At 39.7% G+C, this 19,851-nt stretch overlaps 1 protein-coding gene across 2 annotated transcripts in view; it reads left to right on the top strand.

The window, feature by feature from the left end:
- The window catches only part of csdc2.S (cold shock domain containing C2 S homeolog), a 29,057-nt gene extending 9,206 nt beyond the window's left edge, over positions 1–19,851 (top strand). The window contains exons 2-4 of one of the 2 annotated variants that reach the window (XM_018261117.2): positions 14,273–14,477; positions 14,774–14,896; positions 16,750–19,851. In XM_018261117.2, coding sequence (XP_018116606.1) covers positions 14,308–14,477; positions 14,774–14,896; positions 16,750–16,912 — 456 coding nt within the window. In that variant the 5' untranslated portion in view covers positions 14,273–14,307 and the 3' untranslated portion in view covers positions 16,913–19,851. Of the gene's footprint in view, positions 1–14,262; positions 14,478–14,773; positions 14,897–16,749 lie in introns of both variants that reach the window. The other variant, XM_018261116.2, reaches the window with a different exon arrangement.

Raw genomic sequence — 19,851 nt, 5'->3', positions numbered from 1 at the left:
GATTTTTGCTGCGCCTAAAAGTAATCGTAGGATTACTCCCAATGACTTCTGATATATCTTTGTCCTGCTCTAGAATGTGCCAATGTTTACATAAAATCTGACGAATTTCCTTATGTTCTGAACTGTAGTTCCCAATGAACCTTATTACTTGTTGACCCTCACTGATGGTAGAAGGTTGATTATTCGCTGTCAATTTTCTAGGAATCAGGAGATGACTTCTATCTGAAGTGAGCGCTCTTTTGTAAGCTTTTTTGAGGGAGTTATGACTGTACCCCCTTAATTTGAATCTTTGGTACAATTTGTCTGCTTCGACTTTAAAATCAGACAAAGTGCTACATAGCCTTCTAACCCGTAAATACTGTCCTGTCGGGATGCCTCGAATGAGGCGTGCGGGATGCTGGCTTTGAGCGTGTAGGAGATTATTAGTTGCAGTTTCCTTTCTGAATACCGAGGTTTGGATATTGTTGTTGGTGTCTCTATAGATTCTGATGTCAAGAAAATTAATTACGTCTTTATTAATTTCAGCCGTAATTTTTAAATTTATGTAATTATTATTTAACACCTGAATGAACCTATGAAATTTCTCTGGGGAGCCCGACCATATTACCACTATATCGTCTATATAGCGTAACCATAGTATGATGTTTTCTGTGAATTCTGCGAGAGTCTCATTAAATACAAAATTATGCTCCCACCACCCCAGGTAGATATTAGCATACGTAGGGGCGCAGGTACTGCCCATCGCTGTGCCGCGTATTTGATGGTAATAGCGACCGTTAAATGTGAAAAAATTGTGTTTGAGTAAGAATTCTAACAATTCCACCACGAATGAATTATGTTTTTTATATTGTTGCCCCCTTTGTTCTAAAGTGTCCATGACCGCTTTAAGTCCTATCTCATGCAAAATACTTGTATAGAGTGATTCCACATCTAAGCTGGCCAGGTAGTGGTCCTCCCCTAAAGAAACTCCTTCAAGATGCCTCAGAGCATCCATGGTGTCTAGTATGAAAGACGGGAGACTATATACAAATGGTTTTAGTATTTGATCAATGTAGATACTGGCAGGTTCCGTTAGGCTGCCTATACCTGAGACGATTGGACGTCCTGGTGGGGATGTGGCATTTTTGTGGATCTTGGGAATAGTATAGAAAGTGGGGATGGTGGGTAGTTTTACCATCATAAAATTAAACTCTTCCACACTAATGATGTTAGATTCCTTCCCTCTTTTAAGGATACAAGACAACTCTGTCTGAAAGGCCTTCGTAGGGTCACTGCTTAGTAAAGAGTAGCAATTCTTGTCTCTTAGCAAGCGTAGACATTCCTGAATGTATTTATCTCTATCTTGAATTACGATGTTGCCTCCCTTATCACTAGGTTTAATTATTATATCCTTATTTTTTTCCAATTCTATAATGCCTTGCCTGATCTTATATGTCAAGTTCCTTGATTTTTTCCCCTCTGTCCGTATTTTCTGTTGTAATTTTGTAAGGTCTACCGTGCAACACTCTATAAAGGTATCGACTTTTGTGGAACATATTGGAGTAAATTTGCTTTTGGGTCGCAATTTAGTAAAAGGACCTACACATTCCGTCCTATGTACCTCATTATCTTCTAGTAAGTAGCAGAGGTCCTGCAACGCCTGCTTTTCTTCAGCAGTGAGCTGTTCCCCTTTATTACCTTTATTGAAGTGTTTGTGCAAGGAGAGTTTTCTCCCAAAAAGGTGAAGATCCTTAATAAGATCAAACAAAACAAACGTGTTGGTGGGAGAGAAGGAAAGACCATGCTTCAGACCTTCAAGTTGGTGATGGGTAAGTATTGTTTTGGAGAGATTAAAAACCTGTAGAGTGTCACTCGTATCTATCTGTTGTGCCGGTATCCCCACCGTTGTCGATCCCTTAGCCTCACCCTCCCCATCCCTTCCCCCTGACGTGGTTCTAAAAAATTGCTCTGAGACACCACTGGAGGCAATAAAGGGTGTGCTGTTTTGGCTAAGGGAGGTTTAGTATGTTTAAACTTTTTTCCTAGCCGGTTATCAGTTAGGTTACCCTGTGACGAGTCACTCAGTTCACTTTCTGAGGTATAAGGTTCAGGACTAAAGCGATTAAAGTCCATATTAGTATTGGACATTCTTGTTTCAGCCTTATAGATTTTTCCTGTGCTGAAATCAGTTTTGTCCCTGCTGAATTTCCGCCATTTGCGGGTTTTTAGTTCAGCAGCTAATTTGTCAATATTAGTTTGTAGCTCGCTCTCCCTTTTCTTAAAACTGATATCTTCTTTAAAAGATTGAATAAGTTTGAGATTATTGGCAACCTCACTATTTGTTTGTTCCAAAAGCCCCTCCTCTGTTACCTTGATAAGTCTCATTAACCCAATTGAACAGCTGGTCAGCAGTTCGTTCCATTGCTTAACGAAGTGATCACTGACTGCTTTAAAGTAGCACGCTGTCAATTAAGACAGTTACAATTGTGCTATACACCGTTCCACCTATAGCCTGGTTTTTATTTTGGTTTTAGGGACACTTCTCCCAGACTTCCTTACTGTCACAAGGGAGCCTTGTTGTTTTGATTTAGTTTTTTGGTGGTGTGTATTATGGTTTTAATATATTTATTAAAAGTTATGTTTTAGTTAGTGATTATCGTTAACACTATCTGAACTGGTTAGCTTTTAGTCGACAGGGCTTTCTAGGCTGTGTGTCTGGCCCAGCTGACTATACCTTAATTGATATTGATAGTATACGTTCTTCAATGAACTCTAACCTGCAGATAAACCTTACTTTGAAATAATTGATTCTCGCAGCAGGGTAGTATATATATCTTTAGAGTTTATTCTCTTTCTTGAGTGTCTCACTTTGTTATTTGAAGCCACTATGGCGGGTTTTCTGTCTAACCCACAAAACTTTAACAAATGGAGGGAGGAAGCGGAGGAAATTTTTGGTGAAGGTGGTGGTAACCACGCCACAGCAGAGTCTAGCCCTGAAATGGAAACAGTTTTTAGAAGTTTGAAACGAGGAATGATCAAACAAACAAAACTCTGGTGGGAAATAACTGCATGGGAAAAATATTTGAGTCATAACATTATACCGAGAGGACTAAGAATCCAATTAGCCCCAGCTGAACATCTGGTCAGTGATCACTTCGTTAAGCAATGGAACGAACTGCTGACCAGCTGTTCAATTGGGTTAATGAGACTTATCAAGGTAACAGAGGAGGGGCTTTTGGAACAAACAAATAGTGAGGTTGCCAATAATCTCAAACTTATTCAATCTTTTAAAGAAGATATCAGTTTTAAGAAAAGGGAGAGCGAGCTACAAACTAATATTGACAAATTAGCTGCTGAACTAAAAACCCGCAAATGGCGGAAATTCAGCAGGGACAAAACTGATTTCAGCACAGGAAAAATCTATAAGGCTGAAACAAGAATGTCCAATACTAATATGGACTTTAATCGCTTTAGTCCTGAACCTTATACCTCAGAAAGTGAACTGAGTGACTCGTCACAGGGTAACCTAACTGATAACCGGCTAGGAAAAAAGTTTAAACATACTAAACCTCCCTTAGCCAAAACAGCACACCCTTTATTGCCTCCAGTGGTGTCTCAGAGCAATTTTTTAGAACCACGTCAGGGGGAAGGGATGGGGAGGGTGAGGCTAAGGGATCGACAACGGTGGGGATACCGGCACAACAGATAGATACGAGTGACACTCTACAGGTTTTTAATCTCTCCAAAACAATACTTACCCATCACCAACTTGAAGGTCTGAAGCATGGTCTTTCCTTCTCTCCCACCAACACGTTTGTTTTGTTTGATCTTATTAAGGATCTTCACCTTTTTGGGAGAAAACTCTCCTTGCACAAACACTTCAATAAAGGTAATAAAGGGGAACAGCTCACTGCTGAAGAAAAGCAGGCGTTGCAGGACCTCTGCTACTTACTAGAAGATAATGAGGTACATAGGACGGAATGTGTAGGTCCTTTTACTAAATTGCGACCCAAAAGCAAATTTACTCCAATATGTTCCACAAAAGTCGATACCTTTATAGAGTGTTGCACGGTAGACCTTACAAAATTACAACAGAAAATACGGACAGAGGGGAAAAAATCAAGGAACTTGACATATAAGATCAGGCAAGGCATTATAGAATTGGAAAAAATAAGGATATAATAATTAAACCTAGTGATAAGGGAGGCAACATCGTAATTCAAGATAGAGATAAATACATTCAGGAATGTCTACGCTTGCTAAGAGACAAGAATTGCTACTCTTTACTAAGCAGTGACCCTACGAAGGCCTTTCAGACAGAGTTGTCTTGTATCCTTAAAAGAGGGAAGGAATCTAACATCATTAGTGTGGAAGAGTTTAATTTTATGATGGTAAAACTACCCACCATCCCCACTTTCTATACTATTCCCAAGATCCACAAAAATGCCACATCCCCACCAGGACGTCCAATCGTCTCAGGTATAGGCAGCCTAACGGAACCTGCCAGTATCTACATTGATCAAATACTAAAACCATTTGTATATAGTCTCCCGTCTTTCATACTAGACACCATGGATGCTCTGAGGCATCTTGAAGGAGTTTCTTTAGGGGAGGACCACTACCTGGCCAGCTTAGATGTGGAATCACTCTATACAAGTATTTTGCATGAGATAGGACTTAAAGCGGTCATGGACACTTTAGAACAAAGGGGGCAACAATATAAAAAACATAATTCATTCGTGGTGGAATTGTTAGAATTCTTACTCAAACACAATTTTTTCACATTTAACGGTCGCTATTACCATCAAATACGCGGCACAGCGATGGGCAGTACCTGCGCCCCTACGTATGCTAATATCTACCTGGGGTGGTGGGAGCATAATTTTGTATTTAATGAGACTCTCGCAGAATTCACAGAAAACATCATACTATGGTTACGCTATATAGACGATATAGTGGTAATATGGTCGGGCTCCCCAGAGAAATTTCATAGGTTCATTCAGGTGTTAAATAATAATTACATAAATTTAAAAATTACGGCTGAAATTAATAAAGACGTAATTAATTTTCTTGACATCAGAATCTATAGAGACACCAACAACAATATCCAAACCTCGGTATTCAGAAAGGAAACTGCAACTAATAATCTCCTACACGCTCAAAGCCAGCATCCCGCACGCCTCATTCGAGGCATCCCGACAGGACAGTATTTACGGGTTAGAAGGCTATGTAGCACTTTGTCTGATTTTAAAGTCGAAGCAGACAAATTGTACCAAAGATTCAAATTAAGGGGGTACAGTCATAACTCCCTCAAAAAAGCTTACAAAAGAGCGCTCACTTCAGATAGAAGTCATCTCCTGATTCCTAGAAAATTGACAGCGAATAATCAACCTTCTACCATCAGTGAGGGTCAACAAGTAATAAGGTTCATTGGGAACTACAGTTCAGAACATAAGGAAATTCGTCAGATTTTATGTAAACATTGGCACATTCTAGAGCAGGACAAAGATATATCAGAAGTCATTGGGAGTAATCCTACGATTACTTTTAGGCGCAGCAAAAATCTACGTGACCAATTGGTACACAGCCATCTTAGCAGTGAGGCCAAACCAACATGGCTAGAAAATAAAACTAAAGGTTGCCACAAATGTGGCAGCTGTCAGGCCTGTCCCTTCATAGAAAAAGCGTTGACATGCCTTGGAAGATCGGACATCCCCATCTACACTCTAAAATATTTCATGAATTGTAAAACATCAGGAGTGATATACTTGATGAATTGCAGATGTGGGAAACGCTATGTGGGCAAAACAAAACGGGAATTTAGGAGAAGGATCCTTGAGCATGTTGGAGATGTTAAGCACAGGAGAAATACATCGGTAGCAAGACACATTAATGAAATACACAATGGTGACACTGAGATGTTAAGATTCACAGCAGTTGATCACATTAAACCTACAATGCGAGTAGGCGACATTGACAGGAAATTACTACAGCGCGAAGCTCAATGGATTTATTGGTTGAACACCAGAGTACCGCATGGCCTCAATGAGGGCTTCACCTTCTCTCCATTTCTATAATTGTTTTAAATAATTTTTCTCTCTTTTCATACAAATAACACACTTAGAATTAAATGAGGAAACTACTTATTTGTAATGTTTGTATAATATAGTGTAGTAGTGTAGCGATTTCTAGCTTGCCATTACCCATAGTATAAGTGTCTTATAATATGGGGCGTTTGCTCTTCCCTGCAGAGAATTAGACTATACCGAGTACTGGTTGCTAACGCTGTACACCATAGCAACCGGTCACCAACTCTATACACCATAGTAACGAGGGTGATATAGGGTGTATATGTGCGGGATATGAGAGCTTAATTACTAGGTGCAATTCATACTAACCATCAAGGACAATTGGAACAGTTCAGACAATCTGACAAACTTTAATTTGTGGCATGCGCACCATTCACTGATTATTTATTTATTTATTTATTCTTTCTAACAGCGCATGCTCATAAAACAGAATTAATCACCTGATGGACGATATTAGTTGCGCATCCTGAGCCAAGTATGGGCAGCGCATGCGCAATAGACATATTGAGGAGCCAAGTGTGGGCAGCGCATGCGCATTGGATACATTGAAGCGCCTGAGAGTATTCTCGGCAGGCGCAACCGGAAGTGACGTCATTCGGAAGCGCCCTGTTAGACGGACGGCTAGAATCGCCTATTTAAACTGCATTTTGGCACACACCCGGCACTTATGCCCCTGAGGAAGCCGCGCAAACGGCGAAACGCGTCGGGCTTGTGGCATAGGTGGACGGTGGGCGATTAGCTCTCACTTGCTCCCCACGTAGCTAGGTAGGAAATATTGGCTTTGGGAACTTTTGGAAGGGAGGGTTCTGGGATTGCGACTGGCATCCATTACTTTGACTGCTTTAAAGTAGCACGCTGTCAATTAAGACAGTTACAATTGTGCTATACACCGTTCCACCTATAGCCTGGTTTTTATTTTGGTTTTAGGGACACTTCTCCCAGACTTCCTTACTGTCACAAGGGAGCCTTGTTGTTTTGATTTAGTTTTTTGGTGGTGTGTATTATGGTTTTAATATATTTATTAAAAGTTATGTTTTAGTTAGTGATTATCGTTAACACTATCTGAACTGGTTAGCTTTTAGTCGACAGGGCTTTCTAGGCTGTGTGTCTGGCCCAGCTGACTATACCTTAATTGATATTGACATTTTAAATAAGCCAAATAGGATTGTTTTGCCACCTATATGGATCCATGCAGCTTCTTTACCATAAAGTAAAACTACTGTTTTATTTTTACAGAGAAAAAGGAAATCATTCTTAAAAATTAGAATGATTTGCTCAAAACAGAGTCTATGGGAGCTGGCCTACCCATAATTTTGAGCCTTGTGGATGATGGATGGGTTTCTAATATCTGTATTTATTTTAGGAATCCGTTCATTATATGGAGGATTGCCTGTAATGGGTATATGGTATCACTGTTTTTTTTGTAATTATAGCTCTGTTTTCTACTACTTATCTGTTTCTTTTATTTGTGGAACAGTTCTTATGCAGTGCTGTCATCTAGGCCCAGAAACAAATATTTGCATTCTGATTTTTGCTCAGGAAGGAAAATAACAAAAACAGGGATTTGTGTATCTACTATATTCAGACCGTGAGAATGAGATATAATCTGCTTTGGTATATTCCTGACCTGGGTGGCACTTTATGCAGATAGTGGCACAAATACCTTTTAGTAATCAGGTATTCCAAGGTTTATGAACAGGGCTGGATTTACATAGTGGACGCCCCTAGGCCCACTGCCGTTCGTCGCCCCTGTCCCCTCCCCTTTATTTGTGCAAATTTTCATCATCTGGACCGAAGCAATGGGGATTGGTGCATGGGAATTTAAAAAATGATTGTATCTCCAGCGCATCCCCAGTTTTTTTGAACCAATATGGGTGTGGTTGGGCAGCATGCCACCCCCCTAAAATCCGGCCGCCCTAGGCCCAGGCCTAGGTGGCCTTTCCACAAATCCGGGCCTGCTTATGAATGGTATGCCCTAGTTTAGATTTTGAGTTGTAAATTAGCCCAATTCATAGTAAATGGCAGCTTGGCTCATTATAAAAACAGGAAAAGGAAAAAATGTTGGGCACTTAGGCCACTTTGCCCATGTACAGATACAAGCCTTGTTGTATAAAGTTATGGTTGTTAAGCTATTAAAAAAAACAAAGCATTAAAAAGACAAACAAAAGACAAATCCGCACTCCATTCTCAAGGCGCGTGAAATATTTAAGCAGCAAGTAAATTTAGCAGTCAGAACACGTATCGACCTGTTTAATTTTGCAAGGCTGTAGGTTCAGAGAACGAATTATAATTGTTAACCTCAATCTTACCGGCAACAAGTGGATCATAGTAAAGAATACGTTGAAAATAAAGTGAAGAAGCAGCATGGAATTTTTTTTTCCCGAGGCATGTATGGATATTTTTTTCTGTACTATCGTTGTAGACTGCCAAGGCAAGCCATTATGGTTAACAGCACACTGAACTAAAATTGCTGGATTCACTGCTGGGAATCTTGTAACGTACTAAAGACTCGAGGCAAGCCAAAAATCAACCAGGGATGGACAGAAGCAGAAGGTGTCAGAGGCAAATCAGCAGTGTAGTCAGAAGTTTAAACAAAAAATTTTCAGCACAACAAAAGTGGCTGCTGGATTAGAATTTTTTAGTACAGTAATAATCCTACATAATCCCTCCATAAATGTGAATTTACTGCAATAACCTCAAGAGAAAATTGGAATTTCACTTACCTTCTTATAGTAAATTCCATTTCTTCTAGTCCCGATATGTCGATACAGATGTACAGATATGTACAGATGGGCAGTATTGCCCCTCCCAGACAAGAAGGTAGGACCTATACCATAACCTATACCATAGCCAATCAAAATGAAACATGACCTATAAGACCACCTGACTTCCTTCTCACCACTGTTATACATATACCAAGCAGTACAGAAACCAATAATAATAACTTGGAATGGGAAACCCTTTACTGACATGTCCGGACTAAAAGAAATGGAATTTACGTTATGAAGGTAAGTGAAATTCTCGTTTTCTTCTACATCCCTTCCATGTCCGTACAGATGGGATCTACCAAGCAATGCCCCAAGGCAATAAGGGGTGGGAAAAATAACATATCAACTTGCTACCAAGGCCATGACTAACAAGACCAGCAGCACAGCCATGAAACAGAAAAGCTGATATAACATATATCCCCAAAAAACTGGATGTGAAAACACTCTACAAGCCATAGGTATCAGAATGCCCTAGGGCCTGAAAAGCAATTTGACAACAAGAGCTACAATTTCAACTCTGAACTATCGAATATGACATATGATTAGACTCAATCAACACAGAGAAAAAACTGTTCATTCCGCTTAAGGGGTACCTTCGCAGACTAGAGAGACTTCCACAATATGGAAAGGAAAAAGAAACTGTCAAGTGCCCACTAGCAACCAGAACCCTGCCACTAAACAGATTGCTAATGTCACCACCCTAGCAACCACCCTCAGACCAGATTATCCACACCAGAATTCTGGAAACATCTTATACACATTACCCCTAGTTCTGGAGCAATGTACCTCAACCTTCAGCACTAGCCTTTGACCTTAGAAATTAAGGCTTGACGCTAACTACCATTTAGTACAACAGCTCAACAACTCTCTAGAGAGAAACCTATATCTCATAGACATCCACCAAGAATAGGAATATTGCCTTTTAAGTGCATAATCATAATCAGAAAGGAAGTTGGTACCATGCTGCTACTATGCAAGGAAAGTGAAAATACCCACACCTGTATAGCCTCCCAACAAAACACCAGTTTGAAAACTGACCATAGATGGCCATCCAGCAGGGGGGATATTTTAACACGGCTAGGATCATGGGTATGCCCACACCTGCATTTCTTCCCAATAGGCAACAATGTCAATATTGTGCTTATTGGGGCATCAGGTAAATTCAGGCAAATGCTTCACCATTATCTGGGTATCATCCCCTGTGTCTATACAAAAGTAAAAAATAATTAGAATAAAAAGACGATAAAAAAACCCCCAAAACTGTGTTTAAATTCACCAAAAGAGTGAGGAGGAAGTCAGGTGGTCTTATAGGTCATGATTATGATTGGTTATGGTATGCAGACGGTCCTACCTTCTTGTCTGGGAAGGGCAATCCTGCCCATCTGTACTGACATGGATCGGACATAGATGAAAGTCATTTATTTAAATTTTGTTTACTCAGCAAGTCCAGTTGTTTTTAGATTTAACTATATTAGATATACCATGACCTGGATGAATGGAAATCTTCATAGTCATAAATTTTATTTAGTGAGGATTAAAGTGTCTACCTCATGAAGGTGAGAAGGAAGAGTTGAGATTACACTGTAAGGAATGGGAAATGCTAGGTTTTTGTATTGCATACCTAACAACATTTGGATTATCAACTGATAGACAAATTAGAACACACCCCCAGACCTCTCTGATCACATCCCGCTACAACTGGACACTCCAAGGACAATTGAAAGGTATGGTACATGTATTGGATCTATTATCCAGACCTGGGTTTTCTGTAATTTGGATCTTCATACCTTAAGTCTATCAGAAAATCATTTAAACATTAAATAAACCCAATAGGCTGGTTTTGCTTCCACTAAGGATTAATTATATCTTAGTTGGGACCAAGTGCAAGTTACTGTTTTATTATAACAGAAAAATAGAAAATCCTTTTTAAATATTTGGATTATTTGGATAAAATGGAGTCTATGGGAAATGGATTTTCTGTAATTCGGAGCTTTCTGAATAATGGGATTCCAGATAACGGATCCCATATCTGTATTAGGATGCATTGGCGCAAATGGAGTTAGGGAGAAATGTGATGGAATTAGTAAAGACTACCCTGGAATTTGATTTTCCTCAGATAGATAATAGGATAAAGCAAAGAGTGCACATAGAAAATAATTTAGAGCTCATTTAACAGTTTTTGTGCTAAAATTGATTTCAAATTCATATACTAATATCCCATTGAGCACCTTAGGCATACCTCTCACCGTCCATGGTCTTGTTTTTTGCAAGACCGTGGACCCAATAGAAGTGGGGCTTCATGGGCAGGTTTTAGGTGGGACATAGGTGGGTCATGGTGTAACTGGGTCATGGTCTTACTATTCGATAAAAAATCTCTGTAAGAAGAATTTTATATACAAATAATGGCAATTGTTATGACACCTTATTTCTTGTAATGCTGCAATATCTTTTTATTCAATTTGTCTCATTGGGGTATTGGCCAGGGTAAAATATTGGCCTTTGTTATTACAGATCTCCTATGGTGCCTGGCAGTGACACAAACAGCATTAGTCAGCTGGATGCACCAAGGAGAAGCAGACAGAGTAGCTCAATCATTTTGCTGAAACAAGAAAAAAAATGTTGGTTGGAGGGAGCAAAGTAAAGGACTGTTTTTGAGAGGGATTTTTAATAAAACAAATCCTTGCATGGTTATGTAATCCAAGAATGAGAAGCCAAAGCAATTTTGCACCCTTTAGTGCTATGTGTACATATGTGTTATAAATTGCCATTTTTATTTTGTGGCGTTTATTGTCCTTATAATCTGATGCATTGGTATATTTGACACTTTCACTTAAAGAATACTGCTTCCACAAATCAGCACAGGGAATATCACATATCTTCTGTCCCCAACCTGACGCTGGTTAATGCAGCAACTATCACTTTCTTCTAAGAGAAATCTATACTGTAGTAGCCTGAAAACGTACAATTAATGTCTCATGGGGGTGTTTTATTTCAGCCCTGTAAAACGTGCCCATGATCTAATCCCGTGGCTCCAATTAGCTTGAATGAAAAACGCCCAGAAGCATTGGCAACAATTTCTATCTGTGAGATGGGATTATTTGTACAGTATTATATAAATAATAATAGTGGCTTTTAGTACTTTTTGGCTCAACACTGTGCAGAAAATCCCATTTCCCAAGTGATTGCCCAATTTATGGCAGAGAAATGCACAAAAGATTTTCCCCCATATGTAATAAAGGGCACTAAATTTGCCCCAGAGCAATAACCCATAGCAACCAATCAGCAGGTAGCATTTACTGGTCACCTGTTTAAAAGCAAACATCTTATTGGTTGCTATGGGTTACTGCCCCTGGGCAAAATTAATGCCTTTTATTACATAGGGGGATAGGCTTAAGGCGAAGGGCAGGCTGTGCGGGTCATCAGGTCTTTCAGTCTGCGGTTTGTATACAAGTGTAGAGAAGTGGATCTGCTCCCAACTGAAACTTTGTGTAGCTAAACTGACAGTCACAGCATCTGACAGTGTGCAGCTACATGTAGCAGATATCAATGCAAAAACACATACTTTCCGGGTTCACGTTTATGTGAACACAGGCCAATACAGTGCCTGTTGGTGTAAACCAGGGATCCCCAACCTTTTGAACCCGTGAGCAACATTCAGAAGTAAAAGGAGTTGGGGAGCAACACTACCATGAAAAATGTTCCCAAGGTGCCAAATAAGGGCTGTGATTGGCCATTTAGTAGCCCCATGTGCATTGTCAACCTACATTGAGGCTCTGTATGGCAGTGCACCTGGTTTTTATACAACCAAAACTTGCCTCCAAGCCTGGAATTCAAAAATAAGCACCTGCTTTGTAGCCACTGGGAGCAACATCCAAGGGGTTGGAGAGCAACATGTTGCTCACGAGCTACTGGTTGGGGATCACTGGACTGTAAACTATTCAGCCGTGCTGTTTGTCACTGATGCCTTGCAGATTGCAAACTCATGCTGGAATCAGCCTATTAATGACCAGGTGAGATCTGTCAGTGGCTCACAGCGGTGTTAGATGCAGCTTCAAAGTAAAGTTAGGTTGAGGAACTCTCAAATAAATTGTTATAGAAATAACCGAAAGAAAATAACATGATCATAATCATTATACAGTGAAACATATTTATTATAATCATTAACTTAAGCTTAAAAGAGGCGTTAGATCCTGTCCGAAAATAACCACAATCATTATATGCTAGAAGTTTGTGCACATACATAATAATAATAAGACTATTTGTGAAACAATGTGGAAATTGCTTTCTAAAACGCCTTACAGGAAATGTACATAGCTGCCATTTTGTTTAACGTGCTGGGCAGAAGTCACACAATTCTCTGTCCTCAAAAGCCTCTGTCTTTGTGTAAAGGTTTGGCCTGTAGATGAACATGTGCAGAAAGTAGAATAGAAAGACCATAGCTGTTACAATTACGATCTTTCCTGGAAAAGATCTTTCCAAGAAAAAGCGTTCATTTCAATACACACGTGTAAAGCTGAATCATCAGCTATATATATATATATAGAAACAATAGAATTCTACCTGTATCTGATGATTCAGCACTAACAATGGCCGATGTTCTGGTGCCTTCAAAGGCGCCCAATCAAAATTTTCTGGCCAGCCTGATCGAAGACCCGACCGATATCCAAGTCTTCTGATGATATTGGTCATCTCGTCTCCCACCATATACAAAAAAATTTTCATACGATATTATCAGTGCGTCTGTGGCCACCACAGTTGAAGGGGAGTAGGGTAGTTATAGTTAATATGTAACTAATAAAAGAATGGAAGAGGCCTGTGAGGACATTTGCAAGGCATTTTGGGAATTGGACTGTTGCCTGAAGGAGAACTGTCACCAGGCCCGGACTGAGAATTAAAAAAGGCCCTGGCATTTCAGGTACATAGAGGCCCAATCAGCCCACAAAGAGGCCCAAACAGACCCTACCAGCCCACTAAATACTGACTTTCTATGGCACCTTATAGCAGCCCCTCTGGCATTTGCCAGAACCCACAGATTGCCAGTCCGGGCCTGACTGTCACATACAGTTTTAATAGTTTGAAATAGCAGCGAATGCAAAGAATAGGAAGAGACAGAAAGATGCTTGTAAATGATAGATATGTGTGTTTGATTATTGCACTTGCTGCCATGGGATGACTTTATGCAGATGTGTGTGCACAGTCACATTGCATCATTCTTCATACTCCCTCCTCCTCCTTCTAAAATGTCACCTCTATTGAGCAGGGCCTTTTGTACGTCCTGTATCGATGAGTTTTTGTATGTTTGATGTAAGAGTTTTCTATTGTACAGCACTGCAGAATATGTTGATGCTTTATAAATGCATAATAATAATAACAGTAATTGAGTAATATTAAACTAAACTTAATTCTCCAATTGTTTTTCTGTTTAGGAAATTAAAGTGTTTGGAGCTAGTGGGACGCCAGGCTGTATCACCATGTCTTCAGATCCCACCACTCCCACTCAACCTCTCCACTCTCCTAAATCTCCTGTCGCCACATCATATCCGTTCCACAGGGAAGGCAGCAGACTATGGGAAAGAAGTCATCTCTTTTTGGGGGAACTTCCTAGCCCCCTCCCAACCAAGAGGACACGGACATATTCAGCGTAAGTGTACCAACATTTACATGCAGCTGGCTATTACAGTGTTTGCGCTGGGACTGTAATTTTCATATTTAACAGCCTATGAGAGAACTCAAATTCCCGACAATCACTAAATCCCCACAAAACTGGGAAAAAGTGGTGCTTTGTTGGCAAGAAAAAAAAGCAATTTGCAACCATTATACTTTGCCCATTGTCCCTGAGATGTCTTTTGTAAGTGCAGAATTGTAGTGTGTATAACACAAACAGGTGTTACCATAACATCAATAGCACCCTTACTTTCTTTCTTTGGTCTATTTCAGTACTGCACGTGCCTCTGCAGGACCCATTTACAAAGGTGTCTGCAAACAGTTTTCACGTTGCCAAGGTCATGGCTTCATCACCCCTGAAAACGGAACAGAAGATATATTTGTGCACATTTCTGAGTAAGTCTGATATGTGTGGCTTGCTATACCTATAACACCTTCCTTGTAGTTGCTAGAGACCATTACTTAGCAACCATGAAGACTTTGCCTTTCTGATACCTGTGTATCTTCCACATTTGCTTTCATCTTGTGTCCTGCCTTTCATTAATGAATGTTCACCCTATTCTTTTATTTTCACTTTCTGTGTACTTACTGTTTCATACTTATTCATCCTTTTTCTCTTCCATGTGTTTGATTCCCCCCCCCATTTTTTGCCATTTTGTTAGCCATTGTTACAGGATATTTTTTCCTTTATTGTGCTTTTCCCATTTGCACCTCTTTCTCTCCCCTTTTCATATAGTTATTTGATTCCTCCTATGTGTGACATTTAGAGAAAAGGTTACTCCTGAATATAGCTGCTAAATTAATCCACATTTCATTTTCCATGTGATGATTTTCAGAGTTATTGTCTCAATTTATATGTATGATAAAAGCAAACACTTTGAACTCCAACTTCATCATTAGAATGGCTTATTCACTTGGCTGGAAGAGGAACAAATAGCACTACAGGTATTGGACCTATTATCAGGAAACATCGGGACCTGGGGCTTTCCGGATAACGGGTCTTTCCGTAATTTGGATCTTCATACCTTTAGACTACTAGAAAATCATATAAACATTAAATAAACCCAATAGGCTGGTTCTTCTTCCAATAAGGATTAATTATATCTTAGTTGGGATCAAGTACAAGCAACTGTTTTCTTACTACAGAGAAAAAGGAAATCATTTTAAAAATTTTGGATTATTTGATTATAATAGAGTCTATGGGAGACGGCCTTTCCGTAATTCGGAACTTTCTGGATAACAGGTTTCCGGATAACGGATCCCATACCTGTACAGGGAAACTCATACTCTGTGGGCACTCTCTCCCAGCTAGTATTGCTCAGCTGATGGATTTTGAGAGTTGTATAACAACAGATGGAAGTTATATGTGGAATATAATATGTGTCATATATTACTCCATGTAATGAAATGTGCTTTATCTAAGGTTGGACTGGGGCTTGTGTGCTTGTTAATGTAGTATGGAGGCTTAATGCACTTTGGTTCCAGTAGTGGCAATGAAGCCAAGAAATATTGCTATATTTGAAATACTAGACTTATAGCAGCCCAAAGATTCAGCAGCTCTATAACAGTAAAAGCCATACCTGGCATGTGCTGCTGCTGAGAAGCTAAGCTTTGGGGTTTTTAGAAATTGTCAAAATATAAACAGAAATTGAGTTTAGATCTGTCATAGAAGCTGATGCTACAGGGCTGATTGTAAATCAATTTTTTAATGCAGAATGCACTGGTTTGACTGGTATGAATTAAGTACTAATCAGCCTTATACTGTGCATTTTGTAGTCTGTAAATAATATATATTGTGAGTCAGTCCCTTAGCTCAGGATATCAGCCCCAGGCTATGTGAAGCAGCATCGAAGAGGATTAGGAGCTGCTGGGGCATCTTCAAGGGCACAGATCTGCACTGCTATAGGGCTCTGGTAGACTTGGGCTTGTGCAGAAGCCCAAAACATAAAGTGAATAATTTCTAGCCAAATTATTTGCTTTAGTTCTTTAACAGTAAGGAAATTTGCAGCTGACTGGGTAAAGCTATTTTCTTTGCACCCCTGCCACCCTCATGTGCAGTCCTCACTTCTTGTGGATACATGGGGGTATTATGTACTGTGTCCGGCAGACAAGGAATTAAACCAACTACTATAAAACAGCATATGTAGGTAAGTGACAGAAATAAGGTTCTACCCATTTCTTCATTTATACATTGAAAATATAAGTGCTCATGATTATTTTCTAACTATTTTATTTTTACTCTTTCTTAGTATTGAGGGAGAGTATGTGCCAGTCGAAGGAGACGAGGTTACATACAAGATGTGCCCGGTTCCACCCAAGAACCAGAAATTTCAGGCTGTGGAGGTCATCTTAACTCATCTTTCCCCTCACACAAAGCATGAGACATGGTCAGGACAGATCATAAGCTCATAAGCTCATAGACTGTACTAGAACCTTTCAGAAATGGTGGGGACCAAGCAAGATATGATAATTGCCATGTTGACCTTGTATCTACAGCTGCCATAGACCCTAGATCTTTTGGAAAGGTTGAGCCAGCGTATACTGACATCTTTCTCAGTATTTATTGTGGGACTTTCAATCCCGAAAAGTAGATAGACCGTAAAGAACTGGTTCCAGCTATCTGTAAGATCTATGAAGCTTCAATTATATACTCATTTTGGTGCCATTATCACCATTAACGTTGTATTGGGAACCTACCTAGGATCTAAAAGTCTGCAGCTGTAAGGCAATTGTTCTGCAGTTATCATGGTTCTTTTATGTGGGTTTTGGTTTTTGGAAATCTCATTTGATGAAAGCATTCAAAAGCCAGTTATGTCGCTGAAATTCACATATGACCAAACCAGGTCTCTTTCTTTCTCTTTCTTATCTTTCTTTCTACACTTTGCATCATCACAATGCCTTGTTGCTAAAACTTCAGGGTTTTGGATGCAAGTGGGGGTGTGCTACAGTCATTCCTTTCTTTCTTTTATTTTTTGCACTTTGTTGTTCCGATTTTCATTCCTGCTTTTGCATGTTCTTTACCGATTTATAGACACAAATTGTAGCTGTTTTTCAATGAATCGACTTAATCATCACCTGAACTCTGGAGAAGAGACATTTGTGTCACATTACTGCATATTTTCTACTTTGTGTGTATTGATATAATCGTGTATTAGCATGGAGCAGGAGGCATTGGAACTGCATTTTACTTCCTGTGAGGCAAGAAATCATAGAAATGGTTTTGACAGAAGCATCATTTGTATATAAGCTACAATGCATTTTTCATTTCATGCTTGCTTACATTGAATTTGAATAATATTTTATTTTCTGCAGCATACATTGGCAGAACAGGACAAGCCTACTGTAGGGACATCCCTTGCAAGTTAAACAATTCACCCCAAGCTAACTGATTAAACTTGCAAAGGCTGTCCCTGCATTCACTTGCAAAGGCTGTGCCAGTTCTTTTATTGTGTATAGGAAGGAGTCAATCCCTCCAGCACAGAGCACTGGCCTTATGTTTACTGGGAAGGTGAGGGTGGGTTGTTGACTTATTTAGTAAGTTAAGTTTTTAACCTGCCTAACTGCCAGTTTGTTTAAAACTTGAGCCTGGCATAAAAACAAGAACAGGAAGACACAAACACAAAAAGGGAAAGACGCGGCCACCTGTTAGTTTTCAGTTGCTGTATATTTCATTCCTGTGTGGTGCCGTGGTGACATTTTTGATTGAAAGATGTTCTTTTTCAACCACCATCGCTTATTGTGGCTGACTATAGCTATTCTTGCCTTTAGTTTGTGACCATGATTGATTATCTTAATATTTTCCTGGTAGTGGGGCAGTGATATTTAGGGCACAGAGTGTAGGCTCTGATACATATTTTTGCAGGCTGAAAGAAGCGAATCTGCTCCATTGATTGAAGCCTCTTCCACCTGTGTAGGCGCAAACACACAGTGGTCGGCCTCAAGATGCCTCCTATTGCATATTTGGGCTGACCTCCAATGCATGTGAGTGCACAGAGCAGGGGCATGGACTGCATGCACTTCTCTCAGCCTGCAAAAATACACTTACAGCTCCTTGGGCCTCAAATTTTGTTTAGCAGCTTTTTTTACATGATGTGATGCCAGTAGCTATTGTCTGCTCCAGTGCTGCATTAAGCAGGCAGGGGTCTAGCACCAAGAGGAGCTATGCGAATATCACTGATAGGCTGGTGACTGCTGGGCTGTTGCTGATGGTCAAGGACAGACGTTGACTCAATTTATGTGACATATGAACCCCTATTAGTTAAACTATACGTTGGGAAGCTGTAGTTTCACAACAGCTGTAAGGCTGCAGGTTGTATATTCTTATAATTAAGACTTACACCCTGCACAATTACAGTAATGTGCAACAGAATAAAGGGTTCCACTCTCCAAAAAATAGAAAGAAAAAAGGTTCCGCAAAATTTTCGGAGTCTCTCTCGCTCTCCACCAGCTTACTGTGTCTTTGAAACACATTGAATTTAAATTCCCATCATGCTGCAGTAGTCCTGTGTCCCGGGATAATGATCACTCTCTCCCAAGCACCACTCCACACTCCTCAAAGACACAAAGAATATTATGTGTCTATTAATGGACACCATAGCCAGAAAGTACTCACAGCAGAATATGTAGCTGTTGTGATGTTGTGATGTTGCAACCAGTAAGTAAATCCCTCAGTTTACATTCACTACTGTGCTGACCCTGAGGCTGCTCTGTGACACAGGCTTGGATGCTTTTCCGTGGCAGTTACAACCAGCAGAAGAACACTGGTGCCAATATTTTACCTAAGAATGAGCTTCAAAGATGTATTTATTTTGTTAAGAAAACACAGTACCCCGATATATTGACTCCCCTGCTCTAATCCACATTACAGAGCCTTACAAGCCATCACTGGGATTATGTATTTTCCGTACTTTACTGAAATATCTTTGCTGCTTTAAATGACTTAAATGCAGGGTAGGATATTTTTTGTAAATATTTCTTTTTGGGGATTAAAGCACAATTATAGCTCAAAGCATTAAAAACCATCTTGCACGCACATCTCTATATTTATCTTTCATTGCTGATCACACAGACAGCAAGACGTCCAGCTATTTGCACAGGCCAATAGTCACTCTTCTTCATCACTCACAGCCTGCAGCCTTTCTGCTTGGATCACTATGAAAAAGTCTTAAAAAAAAGGGAAAGCATCATTTGAAATTCAGAACATATAACCTCAAATAAAGGGCCAGATTCAGATTTATGAATAAACGTTATTTTATGGCTTTTAACATGAAAACATGGGCGAGATTCAATTTGAGGAGAAAATGTTTTCATGTGATAAACAAACAAACACATAAGTTTTGTTTTTTTCTCAT

The sequence above is a fragment of the Xenopus laevis genome, chromosome 4S (assembly GCF_017654675.1).
Source record: "Xenopus laevis strain J_2021 chromosome 4S, Xenopus_laevis_v10.1, whole genome shotgun sequence".
In the NCBI taxonomy this organism is placed as follows: Eukaryota; Metazoa; Chordata; class Amphibia; order Anura; family Pipidae; genus Xenopus; species Xenopus laevis.
This window is presented reverse-complemented; position numbering and strand designations above follow the sequence as displayed.